Source organism: Crinia signifera, chromosome 2, assembly GCF_055691185.1.
Source record: "Crinia signifera chromosome 2, ASM5569118v1, whole genome shotgun sequence".
Classification (NCBI taxonomy): Eukaryota; Metazoa; Chordata; class Amphibia; order Anura; family Myobatrachidae; genus Crinia; species Crinia signifera.
The window spans coordinates 179189944-179210253 of NC_139218.1; the positions used below are offsets into that span (position 1 = coordinate 179189944).

The window sequence follows — 20310 nt, forward strand, 5'->3', positions numbered from 1 at the left end:
GGGAGAGTTTAGGGGGGATTCCATAGTGAAGGAGACTAGGGCGTGGTCTGATATAACAATCGGGGCAATGTGGGAAGAAATTATATTAGCAAAAACCTTATGGGAGGGTAGGACATAATCAATTCTTGACAGTGTTGCATGGGCCGCAGAGAGGCATGTGTAATCTTTTTCGATGGGGTGAAGTGCCCGCCAAGCGTCGATTAATTGGAGTCTTTTTGCAAATTCAGGAACTCCTACTTTCGGGAGTGAATGAGATGAGGGGGGGTTTTTGGATTTATCTAGTGTTAGTGAAGACACTAAATTGAGGTCTCCGCATATCACTAGGGAGTCAGGGATTTTTGGGGTAAGCTTTGCAATGATATGTTGAAAAAACTTTTTTGAGTATGTATTTGGGGCGTAAATATTGCAAAGCGTAAATGAGCATGTACCTATTTTTAGGGTGAGGATGAGATATCTGCCTCTTGGATCTGTTACAATATCAGAGACCTCGTAGGGTATGTGCTTTTGAATTAGTATCACAACCCCTCTGGATTTAGATGAGTATGGGCTGGAGCCCAATACTTTCCAACCTAAAGTATTCAGCTTCGTCACTTCTGCTGGGACTAAATGCGTTTCCTGCAGAAAGGCAATGTCAATACCTTGTTTTTTGATGTACATTAGAACCTTTCTCCTCTTAGCCGGCGAATTTATTCCTCCTACATTCCATGTCCCCATGGTTAACGTATCCATGATCCTCGGATGAATTTAAGGTCTTGTAGGTCTGTCAATCTTCGTGAGATAGAAGCTGGTGAGACATAAGGAAAGAGGGGGAGGGAAACAGACAAAGACAGGGGGAACACATAAACATATCTACTAACTATAGTAGGAGCAATATGTTTCATAACTTTCAATATGTTGATAATTTAACAGGCAGAAAGAAAGAGACAATTTCTTAGTTATGAAATCAACTTCCGTATAACTGTAATCTAAATATAAAGAAGAGGATAAAACCTCAATAGAGAGAGCTCGTCCGGTGATACAACAGTGTAAGGGCAGTTATCAGAGCCCCCCACATCACCCACCATAACTCAAATTTATAACACCATAAACACCTATGTCACGCAGCACTCCCAGCTGACTGGATAATGTGTGCGGGACAAATACACTATCTATAAAATGAAGAAGTTCTTATCAGGTGTCCCTGAGAGATTTGAAGTGGTAGAAATGACATATAAACATTAACGGCTAAACCTTGTGAGGGAAAAAAGGAAGCATTAGACCTGAAATAAACCTTAGACCTGACATACAGCTTCATTGTAGTGAGCCATTATAGGGAGTCAGAATGGTTTGAATATAGCGCCCATGTTTTTTTATTTATTTTTTTTTTTTTTAAGTTTTTTAAGTGCATATGTATGCCATAAATCCGTCTAAGAGAAGAGACAAAAAGAAAAAGAGGGTTGCAGTGTCATTATTTTGATGACTTAGCGTTCTTTTAAGGAAACCAGGGAATTTAGTTCTCTGTCCGTTTAGGGAGGAGCACGTTGAGACGAGGGTATCAGGCTGTTTCGAGGAGGGGTGGATTGAATCGGATCACTGATGTCATGGGAGAATTGAGCCGAGATCTCATCTAGGTACGCTTGGGCATCTTGTGGATTCATGAAGTCCTTGTGGGAGGAGCCATCATAGATGCGTAAACGGGCTGGGTAGAGGAGACCAAATTTTCGGCCCTCATGTACCATTTTGGAGCAAATAGGCGAAAAAGCTTTACGGGCCCTGGTAAGTTCCACGGAGTAATCCTGGAATATAAAGAGCTTTTGGCCCTCCCAGACCAGGTCTTTAGTTTTGCGAGATGCTGACCAGAGAATCTGTTTATGGAGAAAGTTTAAACATCTGAAAAGCGTGACCCTGGGTCTAGGTTTGGAGGGTGAGGGAATCGGGCCCACCCTGTGCACCCTCTCCACGACCATATCATTGCAGTCCTGAGCAACCCCTAATAGAGTAGGCAGTGTATTCCTTACAAAGGCCCTTATTCTGATCGGTGCGGATATTCCCGCATTCTTACGGAGCGGTCCGCACGCTACAGTGTTTTGCCGCATGCGGCCATCGTCCGTAGAAACGCCCACGTGTCCCCCGCATTCGGACGGACTCACTCTTTAAGAACAGGGCGTGTTTACGGACGACATACAAACCATGCGTGTGCGGGAGAAACACTCCGATTATGCACGGTATTACAGAGTATTACAGAGTATGCTCGGAAATACCGCATCCGACCGGGAGCCAAGCGGTGCTACCGCCCGTAAGCGGAGTATTTACGCCAAACAACCCACTATTAAGTATCTTCTGCAAGACATCACATGACCCACTTATTCAATTACCTATCCTCATAAAAAACTGCTTATTTGGAATTGGAATCAATTAAATGCCAATATATCCTTACAAGCATGCCTAACACATGCATTGCACACATTAACCCTTACAGCAATTTAAGTGCAATGGTTTGTATTACACCCTGTGTAAAAGATTATAAACAATCTACACATATACTGTTTAATGTGCAAAGAAAACCAACAACTGTGAACTTGCATAAACAATTTATTAGAAAACACAATGAACATATAAATAAAAAAATATCAAATAATAAATTAAATCAGCAGATCTCTGAGGTCCTGCAGGTCGGCTAGCAGGAGCCTCAAGTGGTGCTCCGCCCGCAGGAGGGCCCCACGCACCCCCTCATCTGCCGGTGTGGTGTCATCTGTGGGCATGTCAAAGGGGCAAAAATTAGTCATGTTATTCATGCATACATTTCACATACTGCGACATAAATTGCACAAATGCTAGGTGACATGTGTGTGTATATATATATATATATATATATATATATATATATATATATCTATGTAGAGAGATAGAGACACACATAGATAAATAGATATGACACATACATAATACATACATGCAAACTTATTTACTACATACTGTCTTTTTTTGCCTCTACCCTTTACTCTGCAGAAGACATAACAGTCATAGTGTTTCTTCTCAGTCACAACCCACCCATGACTAACCAATGACAAGCATGTCATGGCCTCCGTCAATAAGAACTTGTCACAATCTGCTCAGTCTAAGTTCAGTGATGGTTCGTGGCATGGGAGTTATGCAAATGTCAGGAATGCACAGTACACATCCTCAAAATCATAATTCTGTCTAAACCAACCTACAATTCTGTGAGGGCAAAAAAACAATCTGAACTACAGGGGGTGTTTAGGTAGAGGAGGCTCCTGGGACACTGGCAACTTCTGACTCCATTCCAAGGTAGGCCGGGCCATACTCCATTTATAGCATACATCCTAGAGTTTATAAATAACATTCACCAACAATATAGATTCCACTATTTGATGGGTCATAATCTACGATTGCAGCAGGTGAATTTAATCCACAAATGATCCACTCATCCCTTTACTCCAGGATCCTGTTTAACTACAACGGTTATGTGGCATTCAAAATGGAGCTCCAACCCATCCCACAAACCTGTGTAATTGAGAGGTGTCCTGGATGAAAGGGATGCCTTGGACACCCCATCTAACCCGTACCTGTATCTGTAGCTACCCACTTTGGGGTCTATATGAATAGTATTGGAACAAAATTTTTAATCACCAGTGCTACATAACAAATACCAGTACAACTACTTCATGAATGATGCATTATGTAAACATCATCAGTGGCATTGACTGTGACATGTATAGAAATAAATTTTTTTACTTTACCCAAAAATGTGTGGTTTCATGAGTACATGTCGAATACACATGTGTATTGCTAGTATTAATATTCTGTCATGTCCATTGTTAGCAGTTTTAAAGTGTCTGACAAGTACAGGATATGTGGGTGTTTAGTAAGGGTTCCTTGAAGCAGCAATGGTTTCAATTAAAGCACTGACAAGCGGCCTATTAGTGAGTAATGAGTAAAGGAGTAGATTCTATTGGGTTCAGGTGTTAATGCTTGTAGTCATTAGGCGTACGTTCGCCTACCGCATGAACGAGTGGTGTCCGCAAAGCAATAGTACACTTGTGGACACCGCACATTTCTTCCCTTTTTGATCGCGTGCATTCGGAGTGCTATCCGAATGTACGCCCCCCAACATAAGTGTACTCCCCCGTGTCCGCCCATGTTTCCGCCCCGTTTTGCCCACTTTGAAACTACGCCCATGTGACATTCCGCATGACGCCCATAATACGCCCATATTTCCCGACTGATTGCGGGGAACAGTTTTGTACGGGATTTGGCCGAACTGGTACGGAGTCAAGGCGTGGCACATGCGCGTTGCGTTCTCCACGCATGCGCAGACGCCGAAAAGACGCGATCCGAAAGTATGCGGTAAAGTCCGCGTCAATCAGAATAAGGGCCAAAGTGTGCAAGTGCTGTAGTCTTAATAGACTCTGGAATGCCCACGATACGAAGGTTGTTCCTTCTGGATCTATTTTCGATATCATCCAGCTTCTGCCATATCTGTGAGTTGTCAGAAGTTAGATGTCTGGCAGTTTGTTTAAGTCCATCTACTTCATGTGCAGTGGCGCCTATCATATTCTCAGCATGTGCCATGCGCTGGGTCAGGGAGTTAATCTGCAGCTTAATGTCTGTGACTGCTTGCTGCAATAACGGAGCCATCGTGGATTTGATGGCTTCCACGATGTCACCATAAGTTGCTGGGGCTCCCGGGTCTTTGCATACCTTTATAGCCGGTTCTAGTTCAGAGGCAGCCTTCTTTGATGCCGGAGCGGCACTGTCACGCTCCGTGTCTGATCCGGGCGCCATGTTTGGGGATGTGCGCCTCTTGTCATGGCGTGCTGCGGGCGGGTTAGCTGCGGCTGCGGGAGTCCCTGTGCGGTCCATGTCTGCCAGGAGAGGATCGGTAGTCGGGAACACCGTGTGTCGGGATGTTTGGAGGCTGTAAACAGCCTATACAAGGTACGGCGGGACGGTCTGTGGGGGAGCCTGTGTCCTCACACCATGAAGCCGGAACCGGAAGTTCAGATCAACACAAGGTTAAGGTCAACATGGACAACATGAATAAGGTGACCTAGTGACTGTCAACCTAAACATTGTCTACCATCTATCATAACCATCATTAACATGGCAAAATCAACTTGGCTATGCAGTGTAAATGATGCCACTTTAAAAAACATGGGAGAAGTCTCCCAAAATCTCTCACTTTCTGATTCTCACACCCTATTACATTCCCCCCCATAATGTCCATAAATTAGACTAAATGCAGTGGCGGTTTATACCTATGGGCTGCAGGACTGCAGCCCCCCAGGTAAAATCCATTACTGTGCTCAGTGTTAGTGAAACCAGATGCAGTCTGTGAGACCGCAATGGTATTCAGCTAGTAGAAGAAAATATATATGTAACATAGCTTTTTTTAGCATCTTTAGTACTTATTACAGCAATTTACAGTATTTTTGTGTGCAATCTATGTATATTGTATGTTGTTAATGCCTTTTTTTAATGAAATTGAGGTAAAACCATATCCAAGATTAACCACTATATAACAGACAACTTTGTGCCACACCCCGAAATGCCCCTTGCACAATATGCCACACATGGTAATGCCAATTATACATTATGCCACATGGTGTAATGCTTGTTTTACTTTATGCCACACACCGTAATGCCTATTACATAATATATCACATGCCATAATGCCTATTACATATTATACCACACAGTTATGCTGCTGACATCATTTTAACCCACAAACACAAAGAGCCAGCACCATGTCTAAAGAGCCAGCAGGGTAATTCCACAGCTGGGGAAACTATTTAAACTATTTTCCCTGGCCAAAGTATTATTCCCCCTGACTGTTCAGCCCAGGCAGGGACCCTGGGGGAGTGGTTACCACTTTAATAAAGCGCCCCCCCCCCCCCCCCCCCCCTCCAGGATACCCCATGTCAGGCCACGTCTACAAAATATTAACATTGCCAATTTTAGTTCTACTTTTATGGAATAAACCTCGTTTTCTTCATACCAAAGTGCCAGTCCTGCCAGTTCTGATTCCTTCCATGCTGTGGGGGGTAAGTGTACTACATTATTTGCTTTATACACCTTTATACACCTGGCATCGGGACTATTATTAAATGCACAGGAGTGCAGCCATGGGACCCCACTAATATATATATATATATATATATATATATATATATATATACATACATACATACATACATATATAAGAGAAAAAAGTATAATGTACACATAGTATATATATATATATATATATATATATATATATATATATATATACATATATATACTGTAGGAACCTGCTGTGTGGTCTGAGCTGTGCCCTTTGTTGGATTGCTGTTATCGATGTTCATCTCCTGATGAAGGTCCCAAGTGGACGGAAACGTTGAGTACCCTGAAATTTATTCTTCATTTGTCAAGCATTTTTTGAATACACAGCTGATTTTAATTGCATTTAAAATACTGGACAGTGCGTCATTTCTTTTGTATCATTCTATCTATCTATCTATCTATATATATACATATATATTTATATATAGTGACAAGTGATAAAATTAATCCATGCATGCATCAAAAGTGTTCCATATAAATTTATATCATATGTTTCCATACGAATTTAGCTCTTACAAAAACTGAACTTTTTGTGGCTGCACAAACTCAACACTTGTACTACTGTGTGAGGTGTGAGTGCCTCAATCATTAGCTCACATTTGTTATATAAATTCAAATAAAAAATGCTTTGTAAAAAAATATTTTATTTCCTATGTAAGGTAAACATTACAGGTCATTTTGAGGAATGAAAATGTTGCTTGGCAAATTTGAAGCCTACAGATGTAGCGCCGCTCATGCTAGCAGTGCCTGGTGATAGAATCGCCAGCTCCTGCCAGCCGCCATGCCCCGCCAGCCACCGGAAGAGGGAACGCACACTCGAGATGCTCATGCACCCCGTTCTGACGGAGCTTGCCGCAGGTCACTCCCCGCCTCCTGGTCACTGGTCCCCACCAAGCACCCCCTCCTCTACGCACTACCTCCTAACTCTGCCCATCTCCCTGAAGCAGAGATGGACAGGGTCGGGTCAGCTGACTGGAATACACGTGCATGTGAGACGTCCTAGTTTAATCAAGTCCCTCTCTGGCAGCACTCCCCAGCAGGAACGTTCTGGCGAGCACCGGCAATGAAAGAGAGGGGCTCCATCTGTATTTTGCCAAATTAACTTGGCACTCAAAGAGTTAATTAATGTAAAGAATTGTGATATGGAGAATAAACAATAAACCTCCATAACACAATCATATGCATGTTATCCTGGGGAAATTGTTTTTGCAACAAAAATATCACTATTTTAGTTACAGTATAATAGTTTTTTAAGGATGTTACAAACCATGGTTTTTTTCTGATAGAAAAACACATCTGTTTAGGCAATTGCTATGCAACTATTAAACTGACCAGTTATAGTTTATTACTGGAGCATAACGGTACCTGAGAATAAAATATTGTATTTATGCCAGATATGATCAGTTTCTCATAAAACAAATACACAGAAACCTAAACTCACAAAGTATGCATTATTTGATAATAACCTGAACTTTCTTTGACCTCAGTATTCCCCGGTCGAACACTACAAAATGCTTGAATCATGCCACAGAAATTTATCAGGCATCAGGGTCATATAAAACATTGGGTAGAAACAGAAGAATTAAAGATGGGCGATAACTCAGAAATGATGTATAACTACTTCAAAAATAGTCTTTCTTCTCAGGAGAGTACATTGTTTGTTCTCTCGTTTCCTTACCGTTATAATACTTAGCAATTCTTTTCGATCGATCGATCCATTTCCATCTGCATCATATAGTTTAAAATACCACTTTAATTTCTGATCAATTTTTCCTCGTAAAACCAAGTTAATTGCAGCAATAAATTCCAAAAAGTCAATAAATCCATCCTGAGAATGAACAGAAAAATACAGTAAGTAAGAGCGAAAATGGCAAAAACTTTATTTACATGAGTTTTTGGTGCTTTTAACAAATATTCTGAAAAATAAAACTAACATTAAAAATATAATAGTTTGTTGTATTTCACAAAAAATGTATTGGAATTCAGTATATGGCCATTTCATAAAAATTTTAAATGGTAAAATACAGTATAAACATATTACACCAGTGGTTCTCAATCTCGGTCCTCAATGACCCCAACAGTGTACGTTTCCAGGTCTCCCCTTCACAGAAAAAAAAAATCAGATTTTTTTACATAAAAAAACCCTTTATTTTAAAAGATCACTTTCCAGTTCACCTTAAAAAGATGTCGAATGCAAAATGGTGAATCATGGCAAAAATCAGGGAGAAAGCAATTCGCCATCCTAGCATTGAATACACTCTCAGCGAATCCCAGTGAGAACCCCATTTAAATACACCAGCGAATTGCAGCGAGCATGGAACGGAGGGTATGTTAATGTATATACTAGTCTTTTTATACAGTGGAGACTGTATGGAATACAGTACTAATATTTAACACTATGGCCAGTATTCAATGCTCCCCATTCACCGGTTTTTCGGCAAATCGGGCTGTTCTCACTCCTTCCGGTGAATTTTTTTCACTGAAAATCAGATTCACCCTATTGAATGTTCACTGTTCGTCGAAAGCGATCAGTGAATGCCGGCCAGTTCCCTGTTTCATGCTCGCTGCAATTTGCTGGTGTATTTCAATGGGGTTTTCACTGGGATTCTCTGAGAGTGTATTCAATGCTAGGATGGCGAATTGTTTTCTCCCTGATTTTTGCCATGATTCCCCATTTTGCATTCGACATCTTTTTAAGGTGAACTGGAAAGTGATCTTTTAAAATAAAGGTTTTTTTTTTTTGGTGTCAAAAAATCGGATTTTTTTTTCTGTGAAGGGACATGCTATTTTTATTCATGTGCTTGAAGCACATTAATATATATTTAATTTTCATTTTATTTTTTTTGTAAAAAAAATTTTCACCAGCAGGGGGCCGGGAGCCGCTCATTAGATATTCATATATTCACTTCACTCTGGTCCCGGCTTGTTACGTGCGGGACCAGAGGAGCGGCTCCCCCCCCCTGCCCCCCCCCGTGCCAGCATTCCCGGAGGGTAGCCTCCACTGCCTGTGCCCCGGGAGCCCTCCCCCATAAATTCTGGGGCAGGCAGGAAGGCTTACATCTCCCTGCCCCCGTCCCCCGGCTCCCTGCGGCATTCACCGCAGCGGTTAAAATTTGCCAGCAGGGCAGCGAGCCCCTGCTGCATTGAATAGGGTGACAGGGAGGGATGGCAGCGAATGCTGCAGCCCTCCTGAACCTGCGAATGTGCAGCGAATTCTAAACAGGATTCGCTGCACATGGAGAACACAAACATTTAATACTCCCCTATATATGCCTATACTATAGTTTAGGATGTATGAAACTTTTAAATAATACAAATAAGTTGTCAGGAAAAGGTTATACATACCATAATGCAGGGCCGTAACTAGGGGGGGGGGGGGGGGGGGGGGGCGGCTGGGGGGTCACATGGGTGGGGCACTGTCGGGCCAGGCAGCGGGGGTCCGGGGACGATGGGAGTAACGTTCCCTTTGTGTTACCTTCTGCATGGCGGCGGGAGGTGATCTCAGCCTTCCCCCGCTGACGGAGACCTCGCTGCTGGAGCTTCCCCGTGCGCAGCCTGAGCCCGGAACATACCAACTGCTGCTCTCTCACGGGGGGATCCTGCAGCCGTGCCTATACCTTCCGCAGCCACAAAGGTCAGACACAGAGTGCCACTGCCAGCACCCCGGCACGCACACTCCGCTCACTGGCCGGCTCCCTGAGGTACTGACACAGATAGCACAACGATCAACACAGCCGCTAATCCCCTCAAAGCCCGTTCTGTGCACCCCTCGTCAGCGCATTGTGGGGATGTCCCAGAGCCCTGCATGCTGCGAGCATCTGCGACGCACACACGCTTGGTACATCCCGGTAGAGGGGGGGGTGGATATGTAACAGTCCTATACACAGCAGCTGTATAGCAGCTGCATGGCATTTATCTCAGTGGGTTATCACACCTACGCTGTATCTGCGTCACCCCACATGTACTATGTCAGGAGCACAGCCGTGGGCTGTCTCACTCTATTCTGCTAGTGTACAGCTCTGAGCGGCGCTGTGTATGTCAGGTGATTGACGCTATACACAGGAGAAACTGCGGCAGACACAGCACCGACCCCCTGTATATCCCGTATCATGGACTACTCCACAATCCCCGGACCCCGCTGCACAACAGAGGTAGGTGGGCGCAGGTTTCACTCAGCCTCCGGCGCCAGGGGCAAGGCAGTCATTTGCCCCCCCAGTCAGGGGGGGGGGGCGACCAAATGACTGCCTTGCCACGGGCGCCGGAAACCCTAGTTTCGGCCCTGCATAATGAATAAATACACAAACATAATAGAACCAGTACTGCACTTTCAAAACTCACATTCTCCCACCTCATGGTAAGATTCCTGTCTCTTCAGCCTGGCAACTGCTTTCTGGTCAGTGCACTGACTGAGAACACAACAAACTTGGCAGAAGAAGTTCCTACCACTGGGCATGTGCAGCAGTTCCACTCTGTCCCTTACACTGCATGATGTGGCGACAACTCCAGTAATCGTATTACATACCATTGCTATTGTCATAATTTGAACCACTTGCCAAGACGATTAGGGTTTCTGGGCAACCAAAAACCCCCCTGCATTTGCCTATGCATACAGCTGTCTAGGGTCTAATGACAAGATTTTCACTGACTTGAATTATTGTTGCACCGACACCGACTTTATAATACAGTAAACTTTGGCCCCCTGTTGTACCAACCTGGCTGCCTCCTCAAGAGTTATTATGTTTTTAGCACCCACCCTACTTGATATCTTTGTTGTACTACAATGCTTTCACTTTACTTGAACTACTTAAAGTATATAGTATTTGATTTCAAAATTTTCAATGTTTAATTAATTGCTTTGTGGCTACAGTGTTTACACTATTATCTGGCAAGTACAGTGCAATGCGTCCACCTCTGAATCAATATTTAACTTCTAAACAGTACTAATTATGTAAATTAAAGGTAAAGCCTCATACACAATAGAGGATATAGTAAAAGATATCGCTCAGAAAGGGCTTTCTGAGTGACATCTTTTGCTGTATCTTCTGGGTGTACACTCGATATTGTTAAGGATGCCCTCTCCATTGTTAATGACCCCCCATCGGCAGAACATGCAGGTCACTTTGGCTATATATCCAACAACCTGCAAGTTCAGTGGGTCCCAATGTCGTTTACCGATGTCATTTAGCGGCAGATTTATTATGCTCGGTGAAGTGATAAAGTGTCTGGTTTTTATCACCGGTCAATCAGCTCCTACCTGTGAAGTTACAGGCCTGGTTTGAAAAATGACAGGTAGGAACTGATTGGCCAGTAATAAAAACCAGACACTTTATCACTTCACCGAGCTTAATAACTCTACCCCTATGTGTGTACATGTAATATTGTCCACCTGTGATTGTTACCTATATCGCCTGTGGCTGGTGTTATGTAGTGTGTATGGGGCTTATGAAATTTGAAGACATCAGAACAATAATGTACTAAACTTGAAAAGTGATAAAATTTAGAGTGATAAACCAACAGTCAATCAGCTCCTAACTGTCAAGTCACAGGCTGGAAATAAAAAATGACAGGTCGGAGCTTCACCTGGCCCTTACAGAGGGATAAATTACCAGCCTACAAGCTTTTAACCTTTTGAGTGCCAAGGAAATTTGTCAAAATAAGTGAGTATTATCAAGCAAACCTTTTTATTAACCCTCTGAGGGCCAATTTTGTTGTGAGAGATTTTCAAAATATCTGCTAAAAATGCCAGCGATGCTCACAGCAACTGTTCTTTTTTTGGGTGCAATATTTAACTAAGCTTCAATTACTTAATTTTGCTGTATTAATATTTATTTATACTAAAAGAACAGTTGCTGTGAGCGATACTGGCATTTTTAGCGGATATTTTGCGGAGCGTTCACAGCAAAATTGGCACTCAAAGGGTTAACTATGATTTTTGAAACAGCATTTAACATGGCAGTTAGGAGCTGGTTGGTACTTTGGGCCTTATTATGTTTCAATCGGGTGTTCCCATAAAAACGCTGGGTGTGGGCAGCTGACGTCAGCAGATGGCAGCTGCCCGCCCGCTTCTCTACAGGGCGCCTGCAGATCTAAGACACCAGGGAGTATCTTAGATTTGCATGCACCTTAATGCACGAATTAATGCTTATGCTAAACATCACAACTGCATGTGAACCTGATTATCTCCAATGACCATTCCAAAACAATAGTATTGCTGCCAATATAAAACTATTCCAATTGACACTACCTGTACGCAGTGGCGTAAGTTCGCCCCAGTTGCCCGGAGGCAAGATAAATATTGGTGCCCCCAAATTACTCAATCAGTAAGGTGTCTGTCTCCAGTAAGATAGGTCATGGGTTCCAATACAGGGTGTGACACTTGCAAAAATGATGTTAGGAGGAGGAGTCAGCCACAGAAGCGATATTAATGTCTTTCAATTAACTGATTCAAACTTGCAGAGGAGGAGAGGTGCCCCCTTGGGAGCAGGAGCCCGGCAGCAGATGACTCCATTGCCTCCCAGAGTTATGCCTCTGCCTGTATGTGCACCTAAGCATGTCATGCGTGATACAATCTGGACAGAGTTTATAGCACTACAATCACCATCATGCTTAAGGAATTTACCTTTCTCTTTCAATGGTCCTGGTTGACACAGCTCAACACTGGGATGTAGGAGGGTCCGAAGGAGCCAGGCACATATCCTAAAGCTTTAGAGGGTAGGCTCCTCCCCTACTGCATCCCGGACTCTTCAGTTCGTGTTAGGTGCCCACTGGAGTGGGTGCTATTCTAAAGGGCTGCAGGAGCAGCCGAAGAATTAGAGTAGTTAGGGAATTTGTATTGTTTTATTAACTTTCACCCTAGCTAGGTAGGCACAGTGTGAGGATTCTCATAGTGAATCCTCACACTGCTAGCGCAGCAGGAGCTGACAGAATCGCGTCCTGTCAGCTCACTGTGCACGGGGGAGACGCTGTCTGGCCTCCCTGTGCAGTGCTTACAGCTTCTATTAAGAAGCTGCCTGGGCTCCGGAGTACCCTGAAACCGGCTCCACGTTTAGGTGGGGATCATGGGGGACAGGCGCTCCGTGATGGCGGCGACCATTTTATGCGGAGCTTACACGCTGAGCTCCTATATGAGAGGACAGCAGCGTTGTGACAGGCATGTTCCAAGTGGTCCCCAGTCGAGGGGGAGATACTGGAACTAGGAAATCCTACCTAGAGAGCGGCTGACTGGGGGTGGTTGGCGCCAAAAGTCACGGACCCCGCAGCAGCAGGGACTTTTGGTCTCTTCCCTCACTCTGTGTTTGGCGCCTTTCAGAACGCTTGCAGCGGAGCTGAGCTGGCTTACTGATCCTGGCAGAGTGATTTGGATTTCCTGGGCATCGTTTCCCCGCATCTGAAACCAACAGACAGCTAAGTGACTGGGTGCATTGACTCGGTATAAACGCTGGTACATTGTTTGCACTGTATATATATATATATATATATATATATATATATATATATATTTTCACTTGCATCATGTCTGAGCATCAGGCTGTGGTTTTGGGGGAGGGAGCCCTTATTGCACTGAGCGCGTGCAATGTATGCACACAGAAATTTGTCCCTGAGCAGATGGCCAAGGGGGGCTTATGTATTACTTGCGCTGCTGTGAGACCCATGGGGAGTGAACCCCATAGGGCAGAGCAGATTGAACCTGCGTGGGCCAGTGCCCTAGGCAGGTCAGTGAACGCTTTGGTGCAGCTTCTGGACAGGCAGAGTGATGTGTTGGTAGAATCACAGAGACCTATGCCATCATCTCAGCAGTCTTCTGGCTCCTTGCCTCTTACCCAGGCAGATCCTGCTCTTATTCAGGTGATGCAGGATACTGCTAAGGGGATCAGCAGGTTTAGTAAAATACTAGACAAAATGGATGTTGATGTTGCAGGGACCCCTAAAAGGTCTTATGCTATGCCTACTTTGGCAGATGAGGAGGAGGGAGCGTATACTGACATCCCCTGGGATCAGGGTGATGATTTTGAAGAGACCTCTTCTGCTGGTATAGAGGATCTTATTGTAGCTGTGAAACATGCTTTAAAACTGTCTGCGGAGGATAAGACTCCTGTTAAAGGTGTTTTTAAGCGACAGCGGAAGGAGGCTGTTACTTTTCCTTCAGATGAGGGGTTACAGGAATTGTTAGAAGGGGCTTGGAAAACTCCTGATAAGAGGCTACAAATGCCTAAGAGATTCCTTAGTCTGTATCCCATGCCAGAGTCTCATGCGGAGCTCTGGGAAAAGGTGTCAGTTGTGGATGCTTCAGTGGCATGTTTGTCCAAGGCTACTGTATTGCCAGTACAGGGCGGTGCAGCTTTTAAAGATTCTGTGGATAAAAAGCTGGAGGGTAACCTCAAGGCTATTTTTGAAGGGGTGGGATTCACCCTACGCCCCCTTATTGCTTCAGCCTGGGTCTCTATGGCCATGATTGAGTGGGCTGGTGAATTATGCACCATGCTGCAGGCTGACCCTGGTGCATTGCTGCTGGCAGAGAAAATTAAGGCAGCTGCAGAGTATGTGGTGGAAGCAGAGGAGGAAGCTCTTAAAATGGCGACCAGAGTGTCCACAGTCTCTATTAATGCCAGGAGAGTGCTCTGGCTTAAGGCCTGGGAAGCGGACAATGAGTCCAAAAAGGCCCTAGAAACTTTAGCTTTCAAGGGGAAGTTACTATTTGGAACTGAACTAGAGGAAATTATTAAACAGGCCACGGGCGGCAAAAGTACATTTCTGCCGGCTCCCTCGGCTAAGCAGACCTCCAGATTCTCTGCTTTTAGGCCGTCCTTTCGGCCCTCCCCTAGAGGTGGTGCGTCCTTTCGAGGACAGTCTTTCAGGGGAAAGTTTCAGTCCTCTAGGGGCAAGACACAAAAGTCCAAGTTTGGTTCCTTTAACAAGAAGCCTGCCTCCAAAGGAGAGGACAAACCCTCCGCATGACTGTCAGGGGTTTTGCCCGGCAGTGATAAAGGTGGGGGGGCGTCTCACACACTTCAGGGACGCATGGGCTTCTCTAGACCAGGATGCCTGGGTGTTAGATATTATAACCCAGGGCTACAAAATCCCTTTCAGAGGTCCGCCTCCGAAGAGGTTCATTCCCTCATCCTTACCAAAGGAAGCGCTGCTTCGTACAGCTCTTGTGAGAGCAGCTCACTCCCTTTTGGAGAAAGGGGTGGTTGCCCCGGTTCCCAGGGCAGAGTGGAAGAAAGGCTTTTACTCCACTCTGTTTCTGGTGCCCAAACCAGACGGGTCTTTCAGACCAATACTAAATTTGAAGTCCCTAAATGTTCACTTATGGGTAGACCATTTCAAAATGGAGTCCCTACGGTCAGTACTACTGAGTCTGGACCAGGGAGAATTTTTGGCGTCCATGGATGTCCAGGACGCATATCTGCACGTCCCTATACACCCGGAGCATCAGACCTTGTTGAGGTTTGCTATAGGAGACCTGCATTTGCAATTCCGGGCGTTACCCTTTGGGCTAGCAACCGCACCAAGGGTATTCACAAAGATAATGTCAGTGATGGCGGCGGTGCTGAGGCTCAGGGGAATCACAGTAATACCCTATTTGGACGATCTCCTGTTCAAAGCAGAGTCAGCAGCCATGCTTCAGAGTCACTTGGCAGAGGCCATCAGTTTTTTACAGGCTCACGGCTGGATTTTAAACTTCCAAAAATCTCAGTTGGTACCATCACAGCGGCTCCAATTCTTGGGAGTCATACTGGATACCCATCTCCATCGGGTATTTCTCCCGGAGGTAAAGGCCAGGGATCTGGTCACCTTAGTCGAGGAGATTCTCAGAGCTCGGAGCATTTCAGTATGGAGGTGCCTCAAGCTCCTGGGGAAAATGGTGGCGTCGTTCGAGACGCTTCAATTTGCCAGGTTCCACTCTCGGGTGCTCCAATGGAGCATTTTGTCAGCATGGTCAGGAAACACTCTGACCATGAAGTCGGAGATGATAGTGCTGTCTTTGGACACTCGAGACTCCTTGAAATGGTGGACAGAAGTAGATTCCCTTCAGTGGGGTCGGTCATTACAGACCTGGGACTGGTTGGTAGTAACTACCGACGCCAGCCTCAGGGGCTGGGGGGCAGTAGTCCTGGATCTCAGGCTGCAGGGCCTGTGGACGGCAGAGGAATCAGTGTTACCAATCAACATCTTGGAGCTGAGAGCTGTCTGGAAAGTGATTTCCTTGGCGGGAGACAGGTTACTGAACCTCCCTTTGAGGATTCAGACCGACAATGCCACAGCTGTGGTGTATCTGAATCACCAGGGAGGTACACGCAGCAAATTGGCCATGTGGGAGGTTTCCAGAATCTTCCTATGGGCGGAACAGAATGTTCCAGCTGTATCGGCTATATTCATTCCAGGAGTAGAGAATATAGAAGCCGACTTCCTGAGCAGGGAGGAGCTCAAGGAAGGGGAATGGAGCTTACACCCTCAGGTGTTTCACCAGATCACCTCGATGTGGTGAACTCCGGATGTGGACCTGATGGCATCCAGGTTCAACCATCAGGTGCCCAGGTTCTATGCCAGAACGAGGGATCCACTAGCGGAGGCAGTGGATGCCATGACTCATACACAATAGAGGATATAGTAAAAGATATCGCTCAGAAAGGGCTTTCTGAGTGACATCTTTTGCTGTATCTTCTGGGTGTACACTCGATATTGTTAAGGATGCCCTCTCCATTGTTAATGACCCCCCATCGGCAGAACATGCAGGTCACTTTGGCTATATATCCAACAACCTGCAAGTTCAGTGGGTCCCAATGTCGTTTACCGATGTCATTTAGCGGCAGATTTATTATGCTCGGTGAAGTGATAAAGTGTCTGGTTTTTATCACCGGTCAATCAGCTCCTACCTGTGAAGTTACAGGCCTGGTTTGAAAAATGACAGGTAGGAACTGATTGGCCAGTAATAAAAACCAGACACTTTATCACTTCACCGAGCTTAATAACTCTACCCCTATGTGTGTACATGTAATATTGTCCACCTGTGATTGTTACCTATATCGCCTGTGGCTGGTGTTATGTAGTGTGTATGGGGCTTATGAAATTTGAAGACATCAGAACAATAATGTACTAAACTTGAAAAGTGATAAAATTTAGAGTGATAAACCAACAGTCAATCAGCTCCTAACTGTCAAGTCACAGGCTGGAAATAAAAAATGACAGGTCGGAGCTTCACCTGGCCCTTACAGAGGGATAAATTACCAGCCTACAAGCTTTTAACCTTTTGAGTGCCAAGGAAATTTGTCAAAATAAGTGAGTATTATCAAGCAAACCTTTTTATTAACCCTCTGAGGGCCAATTTTGTTGTGAGAGATTTTCAAAATATCTGCTAAAAATGCCAGCGATGCTCACAGCAACTGTTCTTTTTTTGGGTGCAATATTTAACTAAGCTTCAATTACTTAATTTTGCTGTATTAATATTTATTTATACTAAAAGAACAGTTGCTGTGAGCGATACTGGCATTTTTAGCGGATATTTTGCGGAGCGTTCACAGCAAAATTGGCACTCAAAGGGTTAACTATGATTTTTGAAACAGCATTTAACATGGCAGTTAGGAGCTGGTTGGTACTTTGGGCCTTATTATGTTTCAATCGGGTGTTCCCATAAAAACGCTGGGTGTGGGCAGCTGACGTCAGCAGATGGCAGCTGCCCGCCCGCTTCTCTACAGGGCGCCTGCAGATCTAAGACACCAGGGAGTATCTTAGATTTGCATGCACCTTAATGCACGAATTAATGCTTATGCTAAACATCACAACTGCATGTAAACCTGATTATCTCCAATGACCATTCCAAAACAATAGTATTGCTGCCAATATAAAACTATTCCAATTGACACTACCTGTACGCAGTGGCGTAAGTTCGCCCCAGTTGCCCGGAGGCAAGATAAATATTGGTGCCCCCAAATTACTCAATCAGTAAGGTGTCTGTCTCCAGTAAGATAGGTCATGGGTTCCAATACAGGGTGTGACACTTGCAAAAATGATGTTAGGAGGAGGAGTCAGCCACAGAAGCGATATTAATGTCTTTCAATTAACTGATTCAAACTTGCAGAGGAGGAGAGGTGCCCCCTTGGGAGCAGGAGCCCGGCAGCAGATGACTCCATTGCCTCCCAGAGTTATGCCTCTGCCTGTATGTGCACCTAAACATGTCATGCGTGATACAATCTGGACAGAGTTTATAGCACTACAATCACCATCATGCTTAAGGAATTTACCTTTCTCTTTCAATGGTCCTGGTTGACACAGCTCAACACTGGGATGTAGGAGGGTCCGAAGGAGCCAGGCACATATCCTAAAGCTTTAGAGGGTAGGCTCCTCCCCTACTGCATCCCGGACTCTTCAGTTCGTGTTAGGTGCCCACTGGAGTGGGTGCTATTCTAAAGGGCTGCAGGAGCAGCCGAAGAATTAGAGTAGTTAGGGAATTTGTATTGTTTTATTAACTTTCACCCTAGCTAGGTAGGCACAGTGTGAGGATTCTCATAGTGAATCCTCACACTGCTAGCGCAGCAGGAGCTGACAGAATCGCGTCCTGTCAGCTCACTGTGCACGGGGGAGACGCTGTCTGGCCTCCCTGTGCAGTGCTTACAGCTTCTATTAAGAAGCTGCCTGGGCTCCGGAGTACCCTGAAACCGGCTCCACGTTTAGGTGGGGATCATGGGGGACAGGCGCTCCGTGATGGCGGCGACCATTTTATGCGGAGCTTACACGCTGAGCTCCTATATGAGAGGACAGCAGCGTTGTGACAGGCATGTTCCAAGTGGTCCCCAGTCGAGGGGGAGATACTGGAACTAGGAAATCCTACCTAGAGAGCGGCTGACTGGGGGTGGTTGGCGCCAAAAGTCACGGACCCCGCAGCAGCAGGGACTTTTGGTCTCTTCCCTCACTCTGTGTTTGGCGCCTTTCAGAACGCTTGCAGCGGAGCTGAGCTGGCTTACTGATCCTGGCAGAGTGATTTGGATTTCCTGGGCATCGTTTCCCCGCATCTGAAACCAACAGACAGCTAAGTGACTGGGTGCATTGACTCGGTATAAACGCTGGTACATTGTTTGCACTGTATATATATATATATATATATATATATATATATATATTTTCACTTGCATCATGTCTGAGCATCAGGCTGTGGTTTTGGGGGAGGGAGCCCTTATTGCACTGAGCGCGTGCAATGTATGCACACAGAAATTTGTCCCTGAGCAGATGGCCAAGGGGGGCTTATGTATTACTTGCGCTGCTGTGAGACCCATGGGGAGTGAACCCCATAGGGCAGAGCAGATTGAACCTGCGTGGGCCAGTGCCCTAGGCAGGTCAGTGAACGCTTTGGTGCAGCTTCTGGACAGGCAGAGTGATGTGTTGGTAGAATCACAGAGACCTATGCCATCATCTCAGCAGTCTTCTGGCTCCTTGCCTCTTACCCAGGCAGATCCTGCTCTTATTCAGGTGATGCAGGATACTGCTAAGGGGATCAGCAGGTTTAGTAAAATACTAGACAAAATGGATGTTGATGTTGCAGGGACCCCTAAAAGGTCTTATGCTATGCCTACTTTGGCAGATGAGGAGGAGGGAGCGTATACTGACATCCCCTGGGATCAGGGTGATGATTTTGAAGAGACCTCTTCTGCTGGTATAGAGGATCTTATTGTAGCTGTGAAACATGCTTTAAAACTGTCTGCGGAGGATAAGACTCCTGTTAAAGGTGTTTTTAAGCGACAGCGGAAGGAGGCTGTTACTTTTCCTTCAGATGAGGGGTTACAGGAATTGTTAGAAGGGGCTTGGAAAACTCCTGATAAGAGGCTACAAATGCCTAAGAGATTCCTTAGTCTGTATCCCATGCCAGAGTCTCATGCGGAGCTCTGGGAAAAGGTGTCAGTTGTGGATGCTTCAGTGGCATGTTTGTCCAAGGCTACTGTATTGCCAGTACAGGGCGGTGCAGCTTTTAAAGATTCTGTGGATAAAAAGCTGGAGGGTAACCTCAAGGCTATTTTTGAAGGGGTGGGATTCACCCTACGCCCCCTTATTGCTTCAGCCTGGGTCTCTAAGGCCATGATTGAGTGGGCTGGTGAATTATGCACCATGCTGCAGGCTGACCCTGGTGCATTGCTGCTGGCAGAGAAAATTAAGGCAGCTGCAGAGTATGTGGTGGAAGCAGAGGAGGAAGCTCTTAAAATGGCGACCAGAGTG

The 20310-nt window shown here is 45.2% G+C and overlaps 1 protein-coding gene across 1 annotated transcript in view; it reads right to left on the bottom strand.

Moving 5' to 3' along the window:
• Nucleotides 1–20310, bottom strand: part of LOC146060247 (guanylyl cyclase-activating protein 3-like) — a 106526-nt gene that overhangs the window by 40708 nt on the left and 45508 nt on the right. The window contains exon 2 of the mRNA XM_083173252.1: nucleotides 7784–7933. Within this exon, the coding sequence (XP_083029378.1) occupies nucleotides 7784–7933 (150 nt within the window). The remainder of the gene's footprint in view (nucleotides 1–7783; nucleotides 7934–20310) is intronic.